This window comes from Urocampus carinirostris, chromosome 3, assembly GCF_059441175.1.
Source record: "Urocampus carinirostris isolate Australia breed hairy pipefish chromosome 3, RoL_Ucar_1.0, whole genome shotgun sequence".
NCBI classification, from domain to species: domain Eukaryota; kingdom Metazoa; phylum Chordata; class Actinopteri; order Syngnathiformes; family Syngnathidae; genus Urocampus; species Urocampus carinirostris.
In genome coordinates this window covers 23,571,985-23,589,511 of record NC_142351.1, presented here as the reverse complement: position 1 = coordinate 23,589,511, position 17,527 = coordinate 23,571,985, and the positions used below count along the sequence as shown (strand labels likewise).

Genomic DNA, 17,527 nt, shown 5'->3' with positions numbered 1-17,527 from the left:
CTGTTGTGGCTGCAACTTGCTAAATAAAGCTAATTAAACAATCTATGTTCATTGTTGAGACACTTTATGATGAAAATCCACAGAACAAACTTGAACCTAAAACAAACTTTTTACCCAAAATCTCTAGCAAAGCTCCTAGAGCAATTTGATTGGGTGAGCAGTAAAAATGGGCAGAGGTATACACTGGGCACTTTGCTCCTCGCCCAGTCCCGTCTGTACTGAAGATAGATACGTTGGTATCATCGTTTGCTATGTTTTGTGCCATTTTTACAAAATAACTTTTTGAAACTAATATTTGAGAAAATAGTTGTAGTATGTGCAGCCCTTTGAGACTTCTTGTGATTAAGGGCTATAAAAATAAACATGACTTTACAAAAATGGCAGTCAAAATGAGAATCAACACTTTTGAGTAACTGAGGGAAAGAGATTAATTTTAAGTGGTGTATTTCTATTGATATTTGGCACGGGCTCTTTCATAGATTTTATCATCAAACATCACACGGTGAAATAAAATGTGCTGAAGAAGAAGCTTTTGTCTAGAAAGTGGGTTTGGTGGTTCTGTTGTATTTGTCTTAAAATATATGGTATGGCTCGCTTTAAAAGAAAAATCTAAATATTTTCGCTTTTGTGGCTCTTTGGCTCAATAAGGTTCCCAACCCCTAGCCTGTAATATGGTACAACACTATACAGACATTCCTTTTTCCTATGCGTATAAGGCCGAGAACTGGTTTAACATTACCTGAGTCAGGATGTGTCCTTCTGAAACTTTTTCACAATATTACACCAAAGTAATTTTTCCGGTACACCTATATCATCAGATCTGATAGTAGCAGAATTTATGCACGCAAGTGTTGTTCGTATTATTTTTTATGTGAATAATGAACAACTCAGTAAGAATACAAATTATTATTATTACTTGAGGCAACTGAGGTATTATTATAAACTTAGATTTTAGTGTGGCGGTGACGTGTTACCACCAAATATTGAACAATTAGTTTGTCCCCACCAATATTATCTGATGTTTTTTGTTTTTTTTGTCATTGTCGATTTTCCATTATCCATTATCCATTATCAGTTAAATCATGATACACCTCACAGCCAACAGGCCGAGACACTTGATCCTAGCCAAGAGGCTAAGCCAAGATCCTAGCCAAAAGGCCAAGAAGCAATCAGTGCGAATGCACCGTTTCCGGAAATACTGCAATACCAGGCCGATGCGTGGAGTGGATGGAGCAAGCTCCTATTCCATCTCCCCATTACAAAAATCAATCAGATCATAGCCAAAAGGCCAAGAAGCGATATCTGATAAGAACAGATACTACACTTGATCTTAGCCAAAAGGCCGAGATAAGAACAGATACTACCTGATCAGTTCAAATAAAAAGGGGAAGGCGGATTTCTTCTTCGGAGGGGGGACATGACAAAAAAAATTGAGAAGCACTGCTCTAAGTTAAGGTCAATGTAAAATCATGTGTTGTTAGTGCTAAATGTTTCATTTGAAAACAACTATCAAATTAAAATATGTTTAAAAGAGAATGTTTAAACGCAGAAAAATAATGCTAAATAACATAAGTGATGTCGTTTGGCCAACTGAACCAATCAACCCCGAGATTAAAGACAGTATAGCGTTTAGACAGCAACTCTATCCAATCAGTTACTTAGAAATGGGAAAGTTTTTGCCAATAGGGAAGCGAGAGAGGCGGGTCTTGCTGAATGGCAGCGCCCACTTCCTTGTCTCTCGACGCCGACTAGCAATCACTAGTTGGACGTAGAATGGCAACGGCTGTATGCGGCCTTCAGTCCCTTGGCAGCAGCAGCAAAGCGGCCAAAACACACCGAGAGCACCGAAAGAAAACTAGGGATTCCAAAAGAAGACAGGCGGCCGTTTTGTTCCTCAGCAATATCTCACTCGACGGACGGCCTCAGTCTCAGTCCAAGCAAGGCAATGCCTTGCGAAAAGCCCCCGAGGAGCCGCTGTTGTCCCCGCTGACAGACAACCAAGGGTCGGCGTCCCAGTTTGAGGAGCCCGCTCCTTCGGCCAGTAGCTCTTCGTCCAGTTTCGCCGGTGTCTTCGCTCCTCCGGGGAAGTCTTTCGGGGCTAATGAAGTGTTTTTGGAGTGTGGGGGTTCGGCCGAGGGCCTGGATACCCCGCTGTCCCCGTTGACCGGCGGCCACCAGTCCTTCGTCTCCCGTGGCCGTGCGACCCCCGCTGTGAGCCCACTGCCCGCCGCCCAGGCGCAAGATTTTCGACCCAGGTTGGTGTCTTGTCATGTAGCATTTCCTGACAGTTAGGAATAGAAACTATACACATTTAACTCTTCAATTTGGATGTTTGATAAAAAAATAATATCTAAATACAGTGGAACCTCGGTTCTCGATTATAATCCGTTCCAGAACCCTGTTCGAAAACCGATTTGGTCGATCACCGAAAATCGTTTTTCCAATTAAAAGTAATGTAAAATCGTTTTAATCCATTCCAACACCCTGAATGTTTAACATGAACGTAAACATTAGCGTAATCTTCCGTACGAAAGATTACGCTAACATGAACGTGTAACAATAAAAAAAGAATTATGAATAGGATTTCTTTCCTTTGTGGTGGACGGTGGGGAGAGAAAAATCCTCAAAAGTTTTTCAACCTCTTCCAAAACTTGCGGCAGTTGCTTGCTTATAGCGCTAACTTCCTTAGCCGCATCACTCGATTTCACAGCCTCCTTATTCTTTACTATCGTACTGATAGTAGATTTAGCCATGCTGTATTCACTAGCAAGATCGGAAATTCGTACTCCTCTTTCATATTTAGCTATTATGTCTTTCTTAAAGGCAATAGTTGGACAAACAACTTGTCTTTTTTCACCTGTCCTGCTTGCACCGACCTTCTTCGGAGGCATAATTAGGGGCTAAAACACCCGTACGCCGCTCAGCATCACACCCTAGCGTACCGGCGTTCGAACTCCGATTTTTTGACCAAACAGTGACTCAAGAATTTCTCGAAATTTTTGGTCGAACACCGATTTGTCCAAACTGAGAGGCGTTCGAAAACCGAGGTTCCACTGTAGGTGATGTTCTATGTTGGCCAATACATCTGTTTTGCAAAACAACTCGTCAACACTGTTCACGGATCCCTTAACCACCAGTGGTGTGTCTTAAGTTAGTTCAGCTTGGCGGTGACTATCCCTCCCCAGACTGGTTTGCTCCCCCCACATGAAACAAAAAGTACTGGTTTCCATGTTTACCAGGAGCAGTAGAAGCCTCCTGATCTCTCTCAGATACAGCACCTTCATCATCCAGTCTCAGTTGTTCTTTAGTGCAATGCGTCATGCCACTCTTCAGAGATGAGCTGGACCCCCGCATTGACGGTCAGCGACGTGACGATACTAATACTAGATCTTAAATCAATTGGGAAAAACTGTTGAGTGTCATATCTTACAATATGCGGCTTTCAATTTTTTTGTTGAAAAGCAAACTGTGTACTTTAATGTAATTACAGTACTGGTACGTGTCTGGCTGTGAACTACATATTCCAGTGACGTGCAGTGAGCTTTATGTCTGGGGAGGCACAGTAAGATTTACAAATGAATAAACCTTTTTATTTATCATTTGATTGGCATGGCAATTAAGCAATATTACCTCAGTTATCGCGGTTGTTGGGAGGCAGAACCCGCTGCAAAACCGCAAAGTAGCCACGCCCCTATATCTATCACTTACTGGTCAAATTTACCATGAGACGAGGACCTTACCAACTGATAGAGAGACAGCAAATGGAAACCAGTTAGGTTCTAAAGGTAAACACATATACAGAAATGGGTTGATTTTGCGTTTAGGTAGCATGACAATGGGCCTCACGAACTTTCCAGCTTGAAACACAATCTGTGAATACACCAAGAGACACAAACTCTTCTCATCACGATCTATACACAGAGTGGAGATACAGTGAGGAACGCAGAGCAGTTGTATGAAAGATGCTTGGGCTATGTGAATTGTCCACTCGGCATCCGAGATCTTAAGAGGCGCTGGCTAATCGGCTTGAATCTTGGCTCTCTGAAACGTTCCTTGGTAGTGCGGCAAGCATCCTTTGGATTTGTTTATTACTTTCAATATTTTAAATAGATTTTTATTCTAGATTAATATTTTTTGACTCACAAATCACTGAATCAGCAATTACAATTTTACTTTTAATCAGTCAAATTTGATTGTTGGTCCAAGAAGCGTCAAGATGGACATGCGTCGTCAATTTTACATCTCGATGTACAATTTTCCTAATAATTCCCCAAATACTTAAATGCGTGTACTTGATCTGCTACTGCCTCGCGCTAATGTTCAAGCCATGTGGATGATGTCACAGGTTGAGGAACGCATCCGGTTCGCCTGGACACAAAGTGCCAAAGAAGGTCCACTTCATCAAGAGTATGAGGCAGTATGATACCAGAGGATCCAGGTGAGGCGCATACATTTGCAACAGTGTAATATTCATTTTGTTTTGGCATGGCCTTGCATCCACCAGCATCGCTCTCATGAGACCCAGATCCAAACAAATGCTGCAAGGGGATTATAATAAGACGGGTGCTGCCTCAGTGAGGCTAATCATCCTCTGTTGCTTTACTAGGAAAGTTCAGTGAGTGCATGTTGCACCCTGTTTTGACAGTAACTTGAGTCCCTTCAGCTTTCAGGCCATCCTGAAATATCTCCCAATCGCATGCCATGTGGTGTGGGGCTTATATTTTGTTCTGACATCTTCACTTTTCACCTCATGCTCATTACAAGTGTTTCTTCCTGTGGGAAGTGGTGAGAAGATGAAGGGCACAAGCTCATGTTGATGACCTGCAGCTTTTATGTTGTGCTCAAGCTGTCAATTGTTGTTGAACCAAATGTGTCAAGTGGCCCATCCAGGAATAAGAATGTGCTTCATGCAGTTGTTGTGGTCCATGAGCTTTCCATTTGTCCGCATTTAGGGGCCGTCTGAATTTTAAAATACACTCCCAATGTTAGATTGAATTTCGATTTGTTGAACGAAACTTAGTTACTTGGCATTTTATAAACTATAAAAATGCTTCACTAGTTCAATACATTTAATTTGACTTTGGATGCTTTTGTTTACGTTAATGAACTGTGCTTATGCACACAACCACCATATATTCCTGACACACTCCCCAAAAATATATTTAACCATATTTGCACTGTATGTTGGTCATTCTAAATATACTTTCTTTATTTTACTATTCAAGTACTGACCCGCGGGCCACATCCAACCCCAATCTCAGTCCCTGAGATGATCTTGATTCATTAATATATTGTACACCGGGAATCGTGTATTTGTTTTCACTTTGCATTCTTTCTCTGTGTACCTTATTTCATTTTAGTTTAGTGAATGATAGAAAATGCCATAGAGATTTTAACCCACTTTTGCTAATATGTAAAATATAGGATACTGATGGTACTGAACAATACAGGCTACTTCCATTTAATGGCGATTTTTATAAAAATAACATTTGTTTTTTGTATAGATTGCTGACAGAGCCATAGGGAAATGGCTGTTTATTTATCTAATCATATTGGAATATAATTGTTAGCTTTTCAGTAGGTTCAATTAGATATACTAGAGTATAAGCATCACATTAAAATGTTTCAAAAATTAATCGATCTGAAAAACAGGTCAAAACAAATAGTAGAATAAAGAGAAAGTATGTAATTCATTGTTTTTATTTAACCAGAAAAACATGTTAAAACTAAGAGTACTAAAATAGAGAAGAATAATAACTAAATAAGTAAAAACTTAGTCAATGGGGTAGGATTTATTAGTTTTTGCGGTGATTAAGATCCACAATTATATTGTTTGCACTACATAAAACCTTTTTTGGGTGTAATTATTTTTCTTAAATTGCCAATGACCCAATGATCGCACACAATGCAGCCATCTCTATTGGCCTGAATTACTTGCCATCTTGGCCTGTTGTTTTTGCCTCAAAACCGGCAACTGCACAGTATTGTCAAACGGAGTGTAAAGCCAATTCGTCACGCCTAATAATAATTCCCTCCAGTCAAGTAAAAATAATGGATTTTATCATTTCTTATGAGACCCGGATCTGTGACGCAGTGGCTGACTCGGCCATTACCAGGACAGCATGTCATGGGCTGTAGTCCGTCTACTGACGCGTCCGTCTGTTGTGTGCATGTACTTGCTGTGCCCTGCAGGATCATGCTGATTTGTGCCAGGCGGTCGTTATATGCCGCTTTCTCAGTGCTGCCCTATGGAGAGATTGCTCAGCTCAGGTACACGGGAAAGCACGTTCCCCCTCCCTCCATCATCATCATGCGTCCATCTGCTACTCGACTTCTTTTCTGTTTGTAATCATCCAAACGTTGGGGGACCACGCGGAAGGAGAAATGACCGGCCTTGTTATTGTCCGTAAACAGTGATGTTAAGCTGGAGATGCAGAGGAGGCGGTCCTCCTTGGTGGCGGCTGACCTGCTTCCTTCGCTTGAGGGCATGGAGCTGGGCGCTTGTGACCAAGTGAGTGTGCAAGCACGACTGACCAGAGAAGTGGTATCAAATCAAGTGAAAATAAACCTGTCTTGTTATGACACATCATCAAGGCACTGCAGCTTACATCATCCAGGCTGTTGCAATCTTTATATGAAATGCTTGTCTTGGCTTTTACTGAAGTCACTTTTTGTTATTATTTACATCTTAAGGCGTCTCTTCTCACATATTTATGAACCCTGCAAGATCCAGTGTGGTAAAATACTGTATTTTCGTGACTAAAGTCCCAAATCGGCCAGAAATTTGATCATTAAATACGATGGATAAGCTTGGAACTGCATACAGAATTTATACGATTGCTTTACTACGCTAGGTTTTAGGGTAGACTACCATATTTTGCACCAATTGATCAATCGAAAAGCATCACTGACCAAAATCGCAAACCATTATATGCAGCGGGAATAAAACCCGGGTCATGGTGGTTAGAGCGGCAACACGTACCACTAGTCCATCAGTGATGCAGATGAAATACGGAAAAGCATTCGGTTTTATCACACTATTTTTACTCATGGTGCCAGAAAGGGATGTTAGAGAATGGAAAAAATCAAAGTCGATTAGGTAAATGATTGCTTTGTCCGATTCATCCAAATAGTTGATGTCCTCTTCCTGTTTTTTTTTGTGTTTACATCTTTTATGAGAACTTTGTTTTCTCCGATCTCTAACATTGTTATCTAGCTCCGTAAGTAAAATTCGTGTGATAATGAGACAATATCTAATGCCTTTTCATGTGTCACGTTTGTCAGTAGTTGTTTAGTTGTTACGTTTCACCACCTCGACCTGGGTTCGATTCCTGTTATATACAATGGGTTGCAAATTTGGCACCTTGTAAGTCAAGTGTGCCCTATATATGACAAAAACTATTATTTGGTGGTGCGCCTTATATTCCGGTGCGTCTTATATTACGGAAAATACGGTATTGAATGTTCATTTTTTTTCCATAATCTGTTTTTGTTGTTGACTTTCTCTACATTAACATAATCATTGGGTGCTGTTGTTCAGACTCACAATGATTCTTGGTGGGCCATTTGTGTATAAGCCCAGTTCCAGGTGTAGAACTCAAGTCAAGTCAAGTCAAGTCAAATTTATTTATATAGCCCTTAATCACAAAAATGTCTCAAAGGACTGCACAGGATTACAGTTACAAAATTACACAATTACCTCATCTTAAACCAGCAAACCAGCATGCGGGCAAGGAAAAACTCAAAAACCTCAGTGTGGGGAGAAAAGAGAAACCTTGAGAAAGGACCTCACATGTGGTAATCCCCCTTCCAGGATTGAACAGGGTGAATTACAATTAGCATTACTGTATTCAGAATAGTAAACACTAGGTAAAATGTTGAAAATGTCCGGAAAGAGCATGACATCAACGACGACGCCAGCTGGTAAATGCAGGGGTTGACATGCTGCAGGTCAGACCCCGGTCCGTTGACCCATCCCAGATCATCCTTCTCCTTCGTATCAGCCAGGCAGGCCTCAGAAAAAGACAGGACAAAACAGAATACAAGGTGGGCATCAATCATATGCTTTGGAATAGAAGTGTGTCTTAAGCCTCAATTTAAAAACTTCCGTTGAGGTTGCAGATCTTATCTCCAGAGGCAGGGCGTTCCACAACACCGGGGCCCGGATGGAGAACGCTCTCGAGCCCGCAGACTTCTTGGCTCTCGGAGTCACAAGTAGACCGGCATTTTCCGAGCGCAGACTCCGTGCAGGAACATAGGGGGAAATCAAATCGGAGAGATAAGAGGGTGCAAGCCCATGCAAACATTTATATGTTAATAAGAGAACCTTAAAGTCACATCTTAAGTGGACTGGGAGCCAGTGCAAGTTGGCCAATACAGGTGTAATATGCTCAAACTTTTTAGTCTTAGTCAAAAGTCTAGCTGCCGCATTCTGAACCAGCTGCAAACTTTTAATGCTAGACATCGGGAGACCAGAAAGCAATACATTACAGTAATCAAGCCGAGAAGTAATAAACGCATGAATTAAAATCTCTGCATCTGATTGGGACAGCATTGAACGAATCTTCGCAATATTACGGAGGTGGTAGAAAGCTATTCTAGTAATATTTTTCACATGTAACTGAAACGACAGGTTAGGATCAAATATAACACCTAGATTTTTGACCGAGTCACTATGGGTGATATTACATTTGTCTAGGTTCAGGGTAATGTTTGAAAACAAATGACGACAGTGAGCTGGACCAATAATCAACATTTCAGTTTTTTCTGGGTTAAGGCGTAAAAAATTATTTGACATCCATCTTTGAATCTCAGTAAGGCAATCCTCCAGATTTCTAAAACTTAAATGTCCAGTTTTTTCCAGTGGCACATACAGTTGAGTGTCATCTGCATAGCAATGGAAACTAATATTATACTTGCGGATAATGTCACCAAGCGGGATCATATAAATACTAAAAAGAAGGGGGCCAAGTACAGAGCCTTGAGGAACACCACAAGGGACATTAGATTGTTTAGAGGTCATATTGCCATAGTTAACACATTGCATCCTGTCTGACAGGTAGGACCTAAACCACGAGAGTACAGTTCCTGAGATACCAATGCGTTCTAGACGAATCAATAATATGTTGTGGTCGACCGTATCAAAAGCAGCGCTGAGATCCAGCAGCAGTAACATTGATGAGGCACCAGAATCTATTGTTAAAAGGAGATCATTGGTTACTTTTGCAAGGGCTGTCTCAGTAGAATGATTTGCTCTAAATGCTGACTGGACAGTTTCAAAAAGGTTATTTTCTGACATGAAGTCATTTAGCTGCTGTGCAACGACCTTTTCAAGTAATTTCGCAAGAAATGGCAGATTTGACACTGGCCTATAATTACCTAGGCTTTCTGGGTCAAGGTTAGGTCGCTTAAGCGTGGGTTTAATGACGGCAGACTTGAAGGCTACAGGAACAATACCCGAGGATAGCGATATATTAATAATATTTAAAACTGATGGTCCTAAGATCTCAAACAGATCCTTCACCAGTGAAGCTGGAAACGGATCAAGCAGGCACGTAGTTTGTTTGGCCCTACTGACCATCTGTGTTAGATTATCAAGGGACAATTCATTGAAACTGGAGAATGTTTCTAAACAACCGCTGACACAGTCCATACCTAGCACCTCCACATCTTTGATATAGGAGGAGGAAACAGAGCGTTCTTTTAAAATTTCATTCCTGATTAGTTGAATCTTTTTATTAAAAAATTCCATAATGTCATTAGCAGAATGAGTGCAACCATTTGGGTTAAGTTGTTGTCTGGTAAGTTTCGCCACTGTGTCAAATAAAAATTTTGGATTATTCTTATGTTCAACAATAATCTTAGAAAAATACGAAGCTTTAGCTGAGGCAAGAGCTACTTTATATTTCAGCAAACTGTCACACCAGGCCAGTCGAAAAACCTCCAGCTTAGTAGTGCGCCATTTTCGTTCAATTTTTCTGCAACTTTGTTTGAGTAACCTAGTTTCTTCAGTAAACCAAGGTGTATTCTTCTTGGGTCGGAATTTATACTTTAGGGGCGCCACAGAATCAAGAACATTTACCAAAGCAGTATTGAAGTTGTTTGTAAGTGAGTCAACAGACCCAGTGTACGAAGGGAAGGCTGCAGTTACCATAGGTAATAATTCTTTTAAGGCTAACACCGTTTTAGGGCGGATATTGCGACTGCTAAAGCCTATATTTTCCTTATCACAGTAAACATTAAACAACACCTCACATTTAACAAAATAGTGATCAGAGATGGCATTAGGATACGGTAACACTGTAACATTTGAGGCTACTACGCCACGGGTCAGGACAAGATCTAGAGTGTTCCCATCTTTATGAGTTGGCACATCAACTATTTGATTGAAACCAAATGTATCCATCAGTGACTTAAATGCAATTGCAAGTGAATTTGATGGGGAGTTTATGTGAACATTAAAATCACCAATAATTACAACATTGTCCGCATACGTAACTAAGTCTGTTAACAAATCAGAAAATTCTTCCAAAAAATTTGAGTATGGTCCAGGTGGGCGATACACAACAACTACATAAATTGGTGTTGACATTAAGGACCTCATAACAAGTGCTTCAAACGTTTTAAAGCTAGTAGGGGTATTAGAAGTAAATTTCAACCTATTTTCCGATATAAGAGCAACACCTCCACCTTTTTTGCATGGTCGTGCCAAGTGCGCACTCACAAAGTTAGGGGGAGAAGCCTCATTTAACACTACAAACTCATTTGGTTTCAACCAGGTCTCACAAAGGCCAATAAGGTTAAGATTGTGTTCATTAATAAGGTCATTAACAAGTAAAGCTTTGGAGGCTAGTGATCTAATATTAAGAAGGCCAAGCTTCAGCACTGTGGACTGAGCTGAAACCTTTCGCGAGTTTTGCACCTTAGTGGTAACCACCACAGGATTCGACTGCCGGTCCCGGGTCTTGTGCCTTGCATGACGGCAGATGCGGCCCGAATTCCATACCACAGGAATATTGTTGACCGGTGGAGTAGCAGGATGACTATTGGTAGAAAATAATGTTATTTCTTCTCCCTCCTCACCTAACAAGGGAGAAACAGAGGTAAGAGGCACAGAAGAAGATGCTATAGAATAGTATAGATCAGGGTGTATGGTGCAGTCAGTAGAACACTCTAAACTAGAAAAACTATGTGAATTGCATGAATCTAGCATAGCGCTAGTTAGCTCTAGCGTTACAGACTCCACACCCATGGTAACAGGTTCACTAATCACCTGTGACCTGGCCTGCACTAGTGTATCCTGTCATGGAAGGCTTAAACAGTAATCTATATTTTTAGAAAGAGTGAGAGCACCTTCCCAGTTAGGGTGAAGGCCGTCTCTCCTCAGCAGGTCAGGTCGGCCCCAGAAATCAGGCCAGTTATCCACAAACCTAAATCCCTTCTGATTGCAAAAACTTGCCAGCCATCGGTTTAGCGAGACTAGTCTGCTAAACCTCTCATCATTGCCTCTCGCAGGCAAGGGGCCAGAGACAATTACTCGATGCCGACTCATCTTTCTGGCGAGATTACAGGTCCTAGCAATATTTTTCTTTGTAATCTCAGATTGTCTCATTCTAGTATCATTGGAGCCGACGTGAATGACTATATCGGTGTAGCTAGCCCTGTCCTGGTGTCTAGGTTTGCTCGTCAGCTCCCTCAAATTAGCCTCAATGTCGGGTGCTCTGGCCCCAGAAATACACATAACCGTGGCTGGGGTGCTAAGCTTTATGTTACGGGTGATGGAGTCACCTATAACTAGGGTGCGGGAGCCAGTAGACCGGGGTGGAGTGGGACTAGCTAGGGGGCTGAACTTGTTATGCGTCTGAATTGGCTCACCGCGATTAGCATGCCGTTTAGGGCTAATGCTAACTCTCACAATCTGCAAAAAAAAATTCTGAGCAACCAAACTTTCATATTTATTTTTTGTGTTATTTACTATATCAAGCGATCAATCATGCAATGGTTGTTTTTTAATGAGGCATAAACATTTGCACCTATCTGTTCTGGTGATGAATAAAACTACCTGGGAGAAATTTCAAAATCTCATTGACACAGCATTGTAATATTACAACATTCTCATAAACCTTTAAAAATATATATTTTTTGCAAACATTTCAAAACAAAATCAAACCGTAACATTGAGTTGCCATACCTGATCTCAAGACAAAAGCTATTTTTCTTACACTGTGAGACGTTTGATAATATCATCAAATATGGTTTGTTGGATCCCTTAACCACACGGGTCGTAGGGCCTCCATTTCCTGTGGTGTGTCCTGGGTAAGTACAGCCTGGTGGCGCCCATCCCTCTCCAGGCCAACATATGTTTCCACCCGGTCTCTAACCGAGGATATATTGAATAAGAATATTAATGCCAGAACTTCCATATGTTCCATATCAACAAATATCCCAGTTAAACTACTTTTCCCTCCCGCAGTTACTTAAGATCGTTGAGATTCATTTTGACCTCATTTTTGTCAGGAATAATGGTTTCAAAACAAGAGAGCAGATTTCTTTGTAAAAATTTCACAAAATCTTGCAAAAGATACGTATGTATTTACCTTCAGTGATGACGTGGTTGCAGTCCTAACATTGGGAATCAAGAGGTGATTTCTCATCCTCCATTCCTTTTTTTTATAGATGTGAATCTTCGGCATCTTTCAAATCTATAAACATTTGTTTCTAAAGTGCTCAAACGCATTATTGATCATTCTCCTTTTTTTTAATAACAGCTAACTATATGCTAGAGAACATATCCAGGAAAGGCAGAAGGCAGACATAACACTTGCATGTGTATTTTGATGCATCTAATTGGCCTAAAAACCTGGAATAAATCCTAATCACTTCTCTTCTTACCATACTTAAAGGTAGAAATGTGCTACAGCTCTCCTGACGCTAGCAGTAGAAACAGTCTTGCACTCCCGGCTCAATGCATTAAAACGTGAACTTTATCTCTCATCATGAAAAGAACCACACCTGACTCATGAGCTATACATTCTTGAGCCCCGATCTAAGTGGTTAAAGCATTTTCTTTTATGTTTTTCAAAATCTTGGTCTGACAGGGTTAAGAAGTTTATAATTCCTCTCAACACTTTTTGACCATGTGCTCTCTCCTTTAGACGGTTTCCTACGCTCAGTTCCTTTATCCAACCAACGCTTTGGTGAGACAGAAGGTGGGCGCCGTGCCAGAAAACGGCACAGCTCAAACTCCGCCGACTCGTTCCCGTGGCAACGGCCCCAGGACCTTTACCCTTGCCCGCCCTAACAGCACTGTGGCACAAGAACCATGTACGGGTATCGAGCGCTTGCATCGTGCAATGAATTCCACCGCGAGACCTGCGTCCTCTCCTTTCTGACCTTGCAAACTTAGATTTTTGTTAAGTTCTTGGACTTAACAAGATTGCAACTCTTTAACCCTCAGATTCGGAAGAGGTGACGGAGTACGACCCCAATCTGCTCAGTGATCCTCAGTGGCCCTGCGGAAGACACAAGCGGGTTCTCATATTTGCATCTTACATAGTAAGTGCTGATTTCTGTCCTCCTCCCCACTCGATTCAAGAGAATACGATATAACGTTATTTCTAATGTTCGTAAAAAGAGAAAGAGTAGGTATAGGGCAAAATAAAATTAGGAATTTACAAATTCCATTTTTCTTCCATACTGATACCCATGTTTGAAGTATTCACTGATACTGATCCCAATAGGACATTAACACAGTATTAAAAAAAATACTTTTATTTTTAAATTAAACCCAAACATATTATTTTCCTTAAATTTGCTTGAATAACGACAAAACAATAAATCCTGATTTAGAGTTCCCGACTAAAACAACCTCTAAAGTGCAAGTGAATACTTGATTCAGCCATAGTCACAAATACCAATGGTTAAATTAAGGTGCCAGATACCTATTTTTGTATGCGCTCATCCTTAAAAATGACATAATTGAATATTAAAGTCACAATATTGAGGGGCAACTGTTCAAAGGATGTAGTGTTTTTTTAGTTCAGAGCAAATATATTCAAAAAATTAAATACAGGTTAGATCACAGTGTTCATTACCTTTGCTGGCATGGTACCTTTAAAAAAATAAAAGTGGTATCAGATGTATTTTTAAACCCGGTTTTTGTAATTAAGCTCAAGTTTTAAGAATTTCAATTTTATCGTTTATTGTTCTCAAATTTGGTAATTATTTGATAAATTCTTGATGTGTATTTTTAGATCTTACATATTAGAATGGGAAAATAAACCAAATATTACATTTCAGTATCACAACTTTCTATTCTGTTACAAAGAGCAAATTTAAATTCAATCCGTTCTCCCTAGTATTAGTTTTGTTTGGGTGTTATTTAAAATGTCCCTTAAACAGTTGCTTAAAGATAAATTGTTATGGTGATCTGTCAATATCAAATGTAGCTTTACTTTCATGTAAAAAGAAATTACTATTTTGGGAGAGGGAAATAATAGTGGGGATTTTTTTAGACTAGGAAATGTATTGGTCATTACTTTTTCGATTTTCTGGATGTTTTAGAAATCTATGAGTTGTAAATGAATTGGTTTTTCAAGGTTCAAATGTAAATAACAATAAATAATATCTTAAATAGACCAATACAAAAGACATAACACATTTTAGGAAATATTGTCCATAATTGCCTTTTTGTGATTACTTTATTGATAAAAGGATTCAACCACATTTAAGAACAGTCACATTCCTAGTATAGGCCATCATTACAGAGACTAAAATGGCTGCCCAGGCTCACAGTTGTAGTAGTTACAAGATCTTCTGATATTAAACCTACCGGTAAATGATGGCAAAAAAAACAGCATTAGGAAATATTAGAAACAGAGGGACCACACATGAGGTAATCCCCTTCCAGGACAACGAGGTTGCAATGGATGCTGAGTGGACACTAATAGACCAAATATAATAAACATCAACAATAAACATAGACAATAATTTAAATTGTTTAATAGTCCAAGACAGGAACAAAAGAATTTCCAATCTCCTCCATCTGTGCAGAAGTATCCAGGTGATACCATGCATCAAGTCCAGATCCTGGTCTGCTGACTCAGAATACATGCTATGTGAAGCATCCAGGCTTATTTAGCCTGCTTGCCATAAAAACGGTGTGGGGAATGTCATGCTTTGGGGATATTTTACATCTGCAGGTACATTGAATCTTAAACTTGTGCAAAAAATGTGAATTCAGTTGTCTACCAGGAGATCTTGGATCAAAATCCTATCAGTGACAACCCTGGACCTTCCAACAGAACAATGGTCCTAGGCGTACCTCAAAATCTACCCCAGCTTGGTTGTAAAAGGAGGCCGGGAAAATATGAAGTGGCCATTGCAATCACCAGACTTAAATCCCATTGAAAATCTCTGGTGGGATTATAAGAAGGCAGTGCGCATGCCAAAATGTTAAAGATTGGAGGTCTTTGCTTGTGAGTAATGGACAAAGATACTTGTACATCACTGCAAAAAAGCTTGTAAAGCTATGCTTCATATCTAAGGATATAATTGAGGCAAAAGTCTTTTGTATCAACTACTTAAGTTAGTTAGATATACTTTATAGACCATACTAAATTCACACTTCGAGCAGTATCCTTGTGTTGAAAAAATAAAATAATAAAATAAGATATAGAATACAAAAATACTCAATATAACGTGTTGATAAGAGTATTTAAATAGTGCTTCGGGAAATACACACTGTAATAAAGATAGGGTAATATGCATATGTGGGAATGGGGTTTAATGTGGGCTTTTACTCCCCCGGGTGGAGTTAGAGCCTCATGGCATGAGGAAGAAATGATCTCAGTCTGTCCGTGGAACAAGACTGTGACAGCAGTCTGTCGCTGAAGCTGCTCGCGTTATGCATATCTAAGGGGTTGAATAATTTTGCAAACGATGTAATGAAGGAAAGGCCACCAACTGGCATAAACACTTTTTGTTGTAATTTCAGTGAGTTGATTTGATATTTCCCTAATGTGATTATCAAAAACCTGAAAACCAAGTATCAAACTTGCAACACCTTCAGTAAGGGTTGAATAATTATTACCAGAATTGTAATGTCATTTCTACCCTTGCAGACGACCATTATTGAGTACGTCAAACCTTCAGATCTGAAGAGGGACATGAACGAGACCTTCAAGGAGAAATTCCCTCACATCTTGTTGACCTTCAGCAAGATTCGGAGGTACGAGCTTTTTCGGCGCGCTCTTAAGCAATGAAAAACAATAACAAGTAGCACTTTCCTCCTCATCAGCCTGAAAAGGGAAATGCGTACCGTAAGCGAGGAGTGCGGTCTGCAGCCAGTCACCACGGCCATGGCCTTCGTTTACTTTGAGAAGCTGGTGCTGCAGGGACGCCTCAACAAGCCCAACAGGAAGCTTGTGGCTGCCGCATGCGTGCTGCTGGCCGCCAAGATCAGCAGTGACCTCAAGAAGCACGATGTTAAGCAGCTCATTGATGTGAGGCCATTGATGATTATGATGTGAAAAGTCTAACCCGGCTGCTAATCGCATGTCCCGCCATATCCCAACAGAAACTGGAGGAGCGTTTCCGCATCAATAGGCGTGAGTTGGTTCCTCTCGAGTTCCCCGTGCTGGTTGCCTTGGAGATGGGCCTCTACCTGCCTGACAGCAAGGTTATGCCGCATTATCGTCGTCTCGTGCAGCAGGGCTAGCATGAAGGGTCGTACGAGCCCCCACATTTCTTGTACTTTTTGGGTGCGCGTGGGGTTGACCAGTTTTAACTGAGTTTGTCCAACTGTGACGTTGGTATTTTGAAGCCGTTTTTGAGCTTTTGTTCCGGGTACTGCTGTACACACCTTTGTGATGATAGGGTGGTAACAAAAGCTTAAATGGGTTGTCAAGTTTGGAGTTTGCACCTTGATGACTTAAATAGAATTTTTCACAACTTTTTTTTTTTTTTTAAATAAAACCTTTTACACTCACTGACACTTATGCAGTTTAAGACATTGAACTCTAGATTGTGGCGCTTTACAACTCTGTGGTATTCTATTATGTACTTCATGGCAGCTCTGTTTACTGTAACGTGTGTTCATGTTGTGTGTGACACTGGCACGTGTTTGGTTTCTCAGGTATTTGCTTTGACATGTGTAACTGTCATGGTGAAAAATGATGTGTAGATGTATTGAGTGCTCCGGTGCAGGCGGCAATGCTCGTTGTCGGACACGGACGTGCGAGCATTAAAGTGCCTATGCCTCTAATGGATGTGATATTTCGTAATTAATGTTTCAGTCCAAAGAAACAAGTGTCGTAAAACCTCTGACCACTATAATTGTTTGTGAATGTTGGTGGAAAACTTGTCAACTAAATAATTTTGTATTGTTGATATAATTAAAATTTATATTTAAATTGGCCTTTATTGGTGTTTTGTGAAGGGGGGTCCATCATAAACTGCAGTATATTTTTGTACATATGCTGTCAGCATGAAACCAATCATTTGTTTCAAATACCTGTTCTTTTTGGCA

General features: G+C 40.4%; 1 protein-coding gene and 1 pseudogene across 2 annotated transcripts; one reads left to right on the top strand and one right to left on the bottom strand.

Annotated features, from left to right (window-relative positions):
• Positions 1–1,173: 1,173 nt before the first annotated feature.
• On the bottom strand, positions 1,174–1,354 carry LOC148369227 (U2 spliceosomal RNA; annotated as a pseudogene).
• A 370-nt stretch (positions 1,355–1,724) lies between these two features.
• cables2a (Cdk5 and Abl enzyme substrate 2a) lies at positions 1,725–17,416 on the top strand. 2 transcript variants are annotated; one of them, XM_088331165.1, is made up of 9 exons: positions 1,725–2,255; positions 4,346–4,438; positions 6,193–6,270; positions 6,415–6,511; positions 13,155–13,323; positions 13,457–13,554; positions 16,122–16,228; positions 16,298–16,502; positions 16,577–17,416. In XM_088331165.1, the coding sequence occupies exons 1-9, from the start codon at positions 1,774–1,776 to the stop codon at positions 16,715–16,717; spliced, it is 1,470 nt and encodes a 489-aa protein (XP_088187291.1). In that variant the 5' UTR covers positions 1,725–1,773; the 3' UTR covers positions 16,718–17,416. The 2 variants fall into 2 exon arrangements, with proteins under 2 accessions (XP_088187291.1, XP_088187292.1); XM_088331166.1 differs by lacking the exon at positions 6,193–6,270.
• Positions 17,417–17,527: the final 111 nt, after the last annotated feature.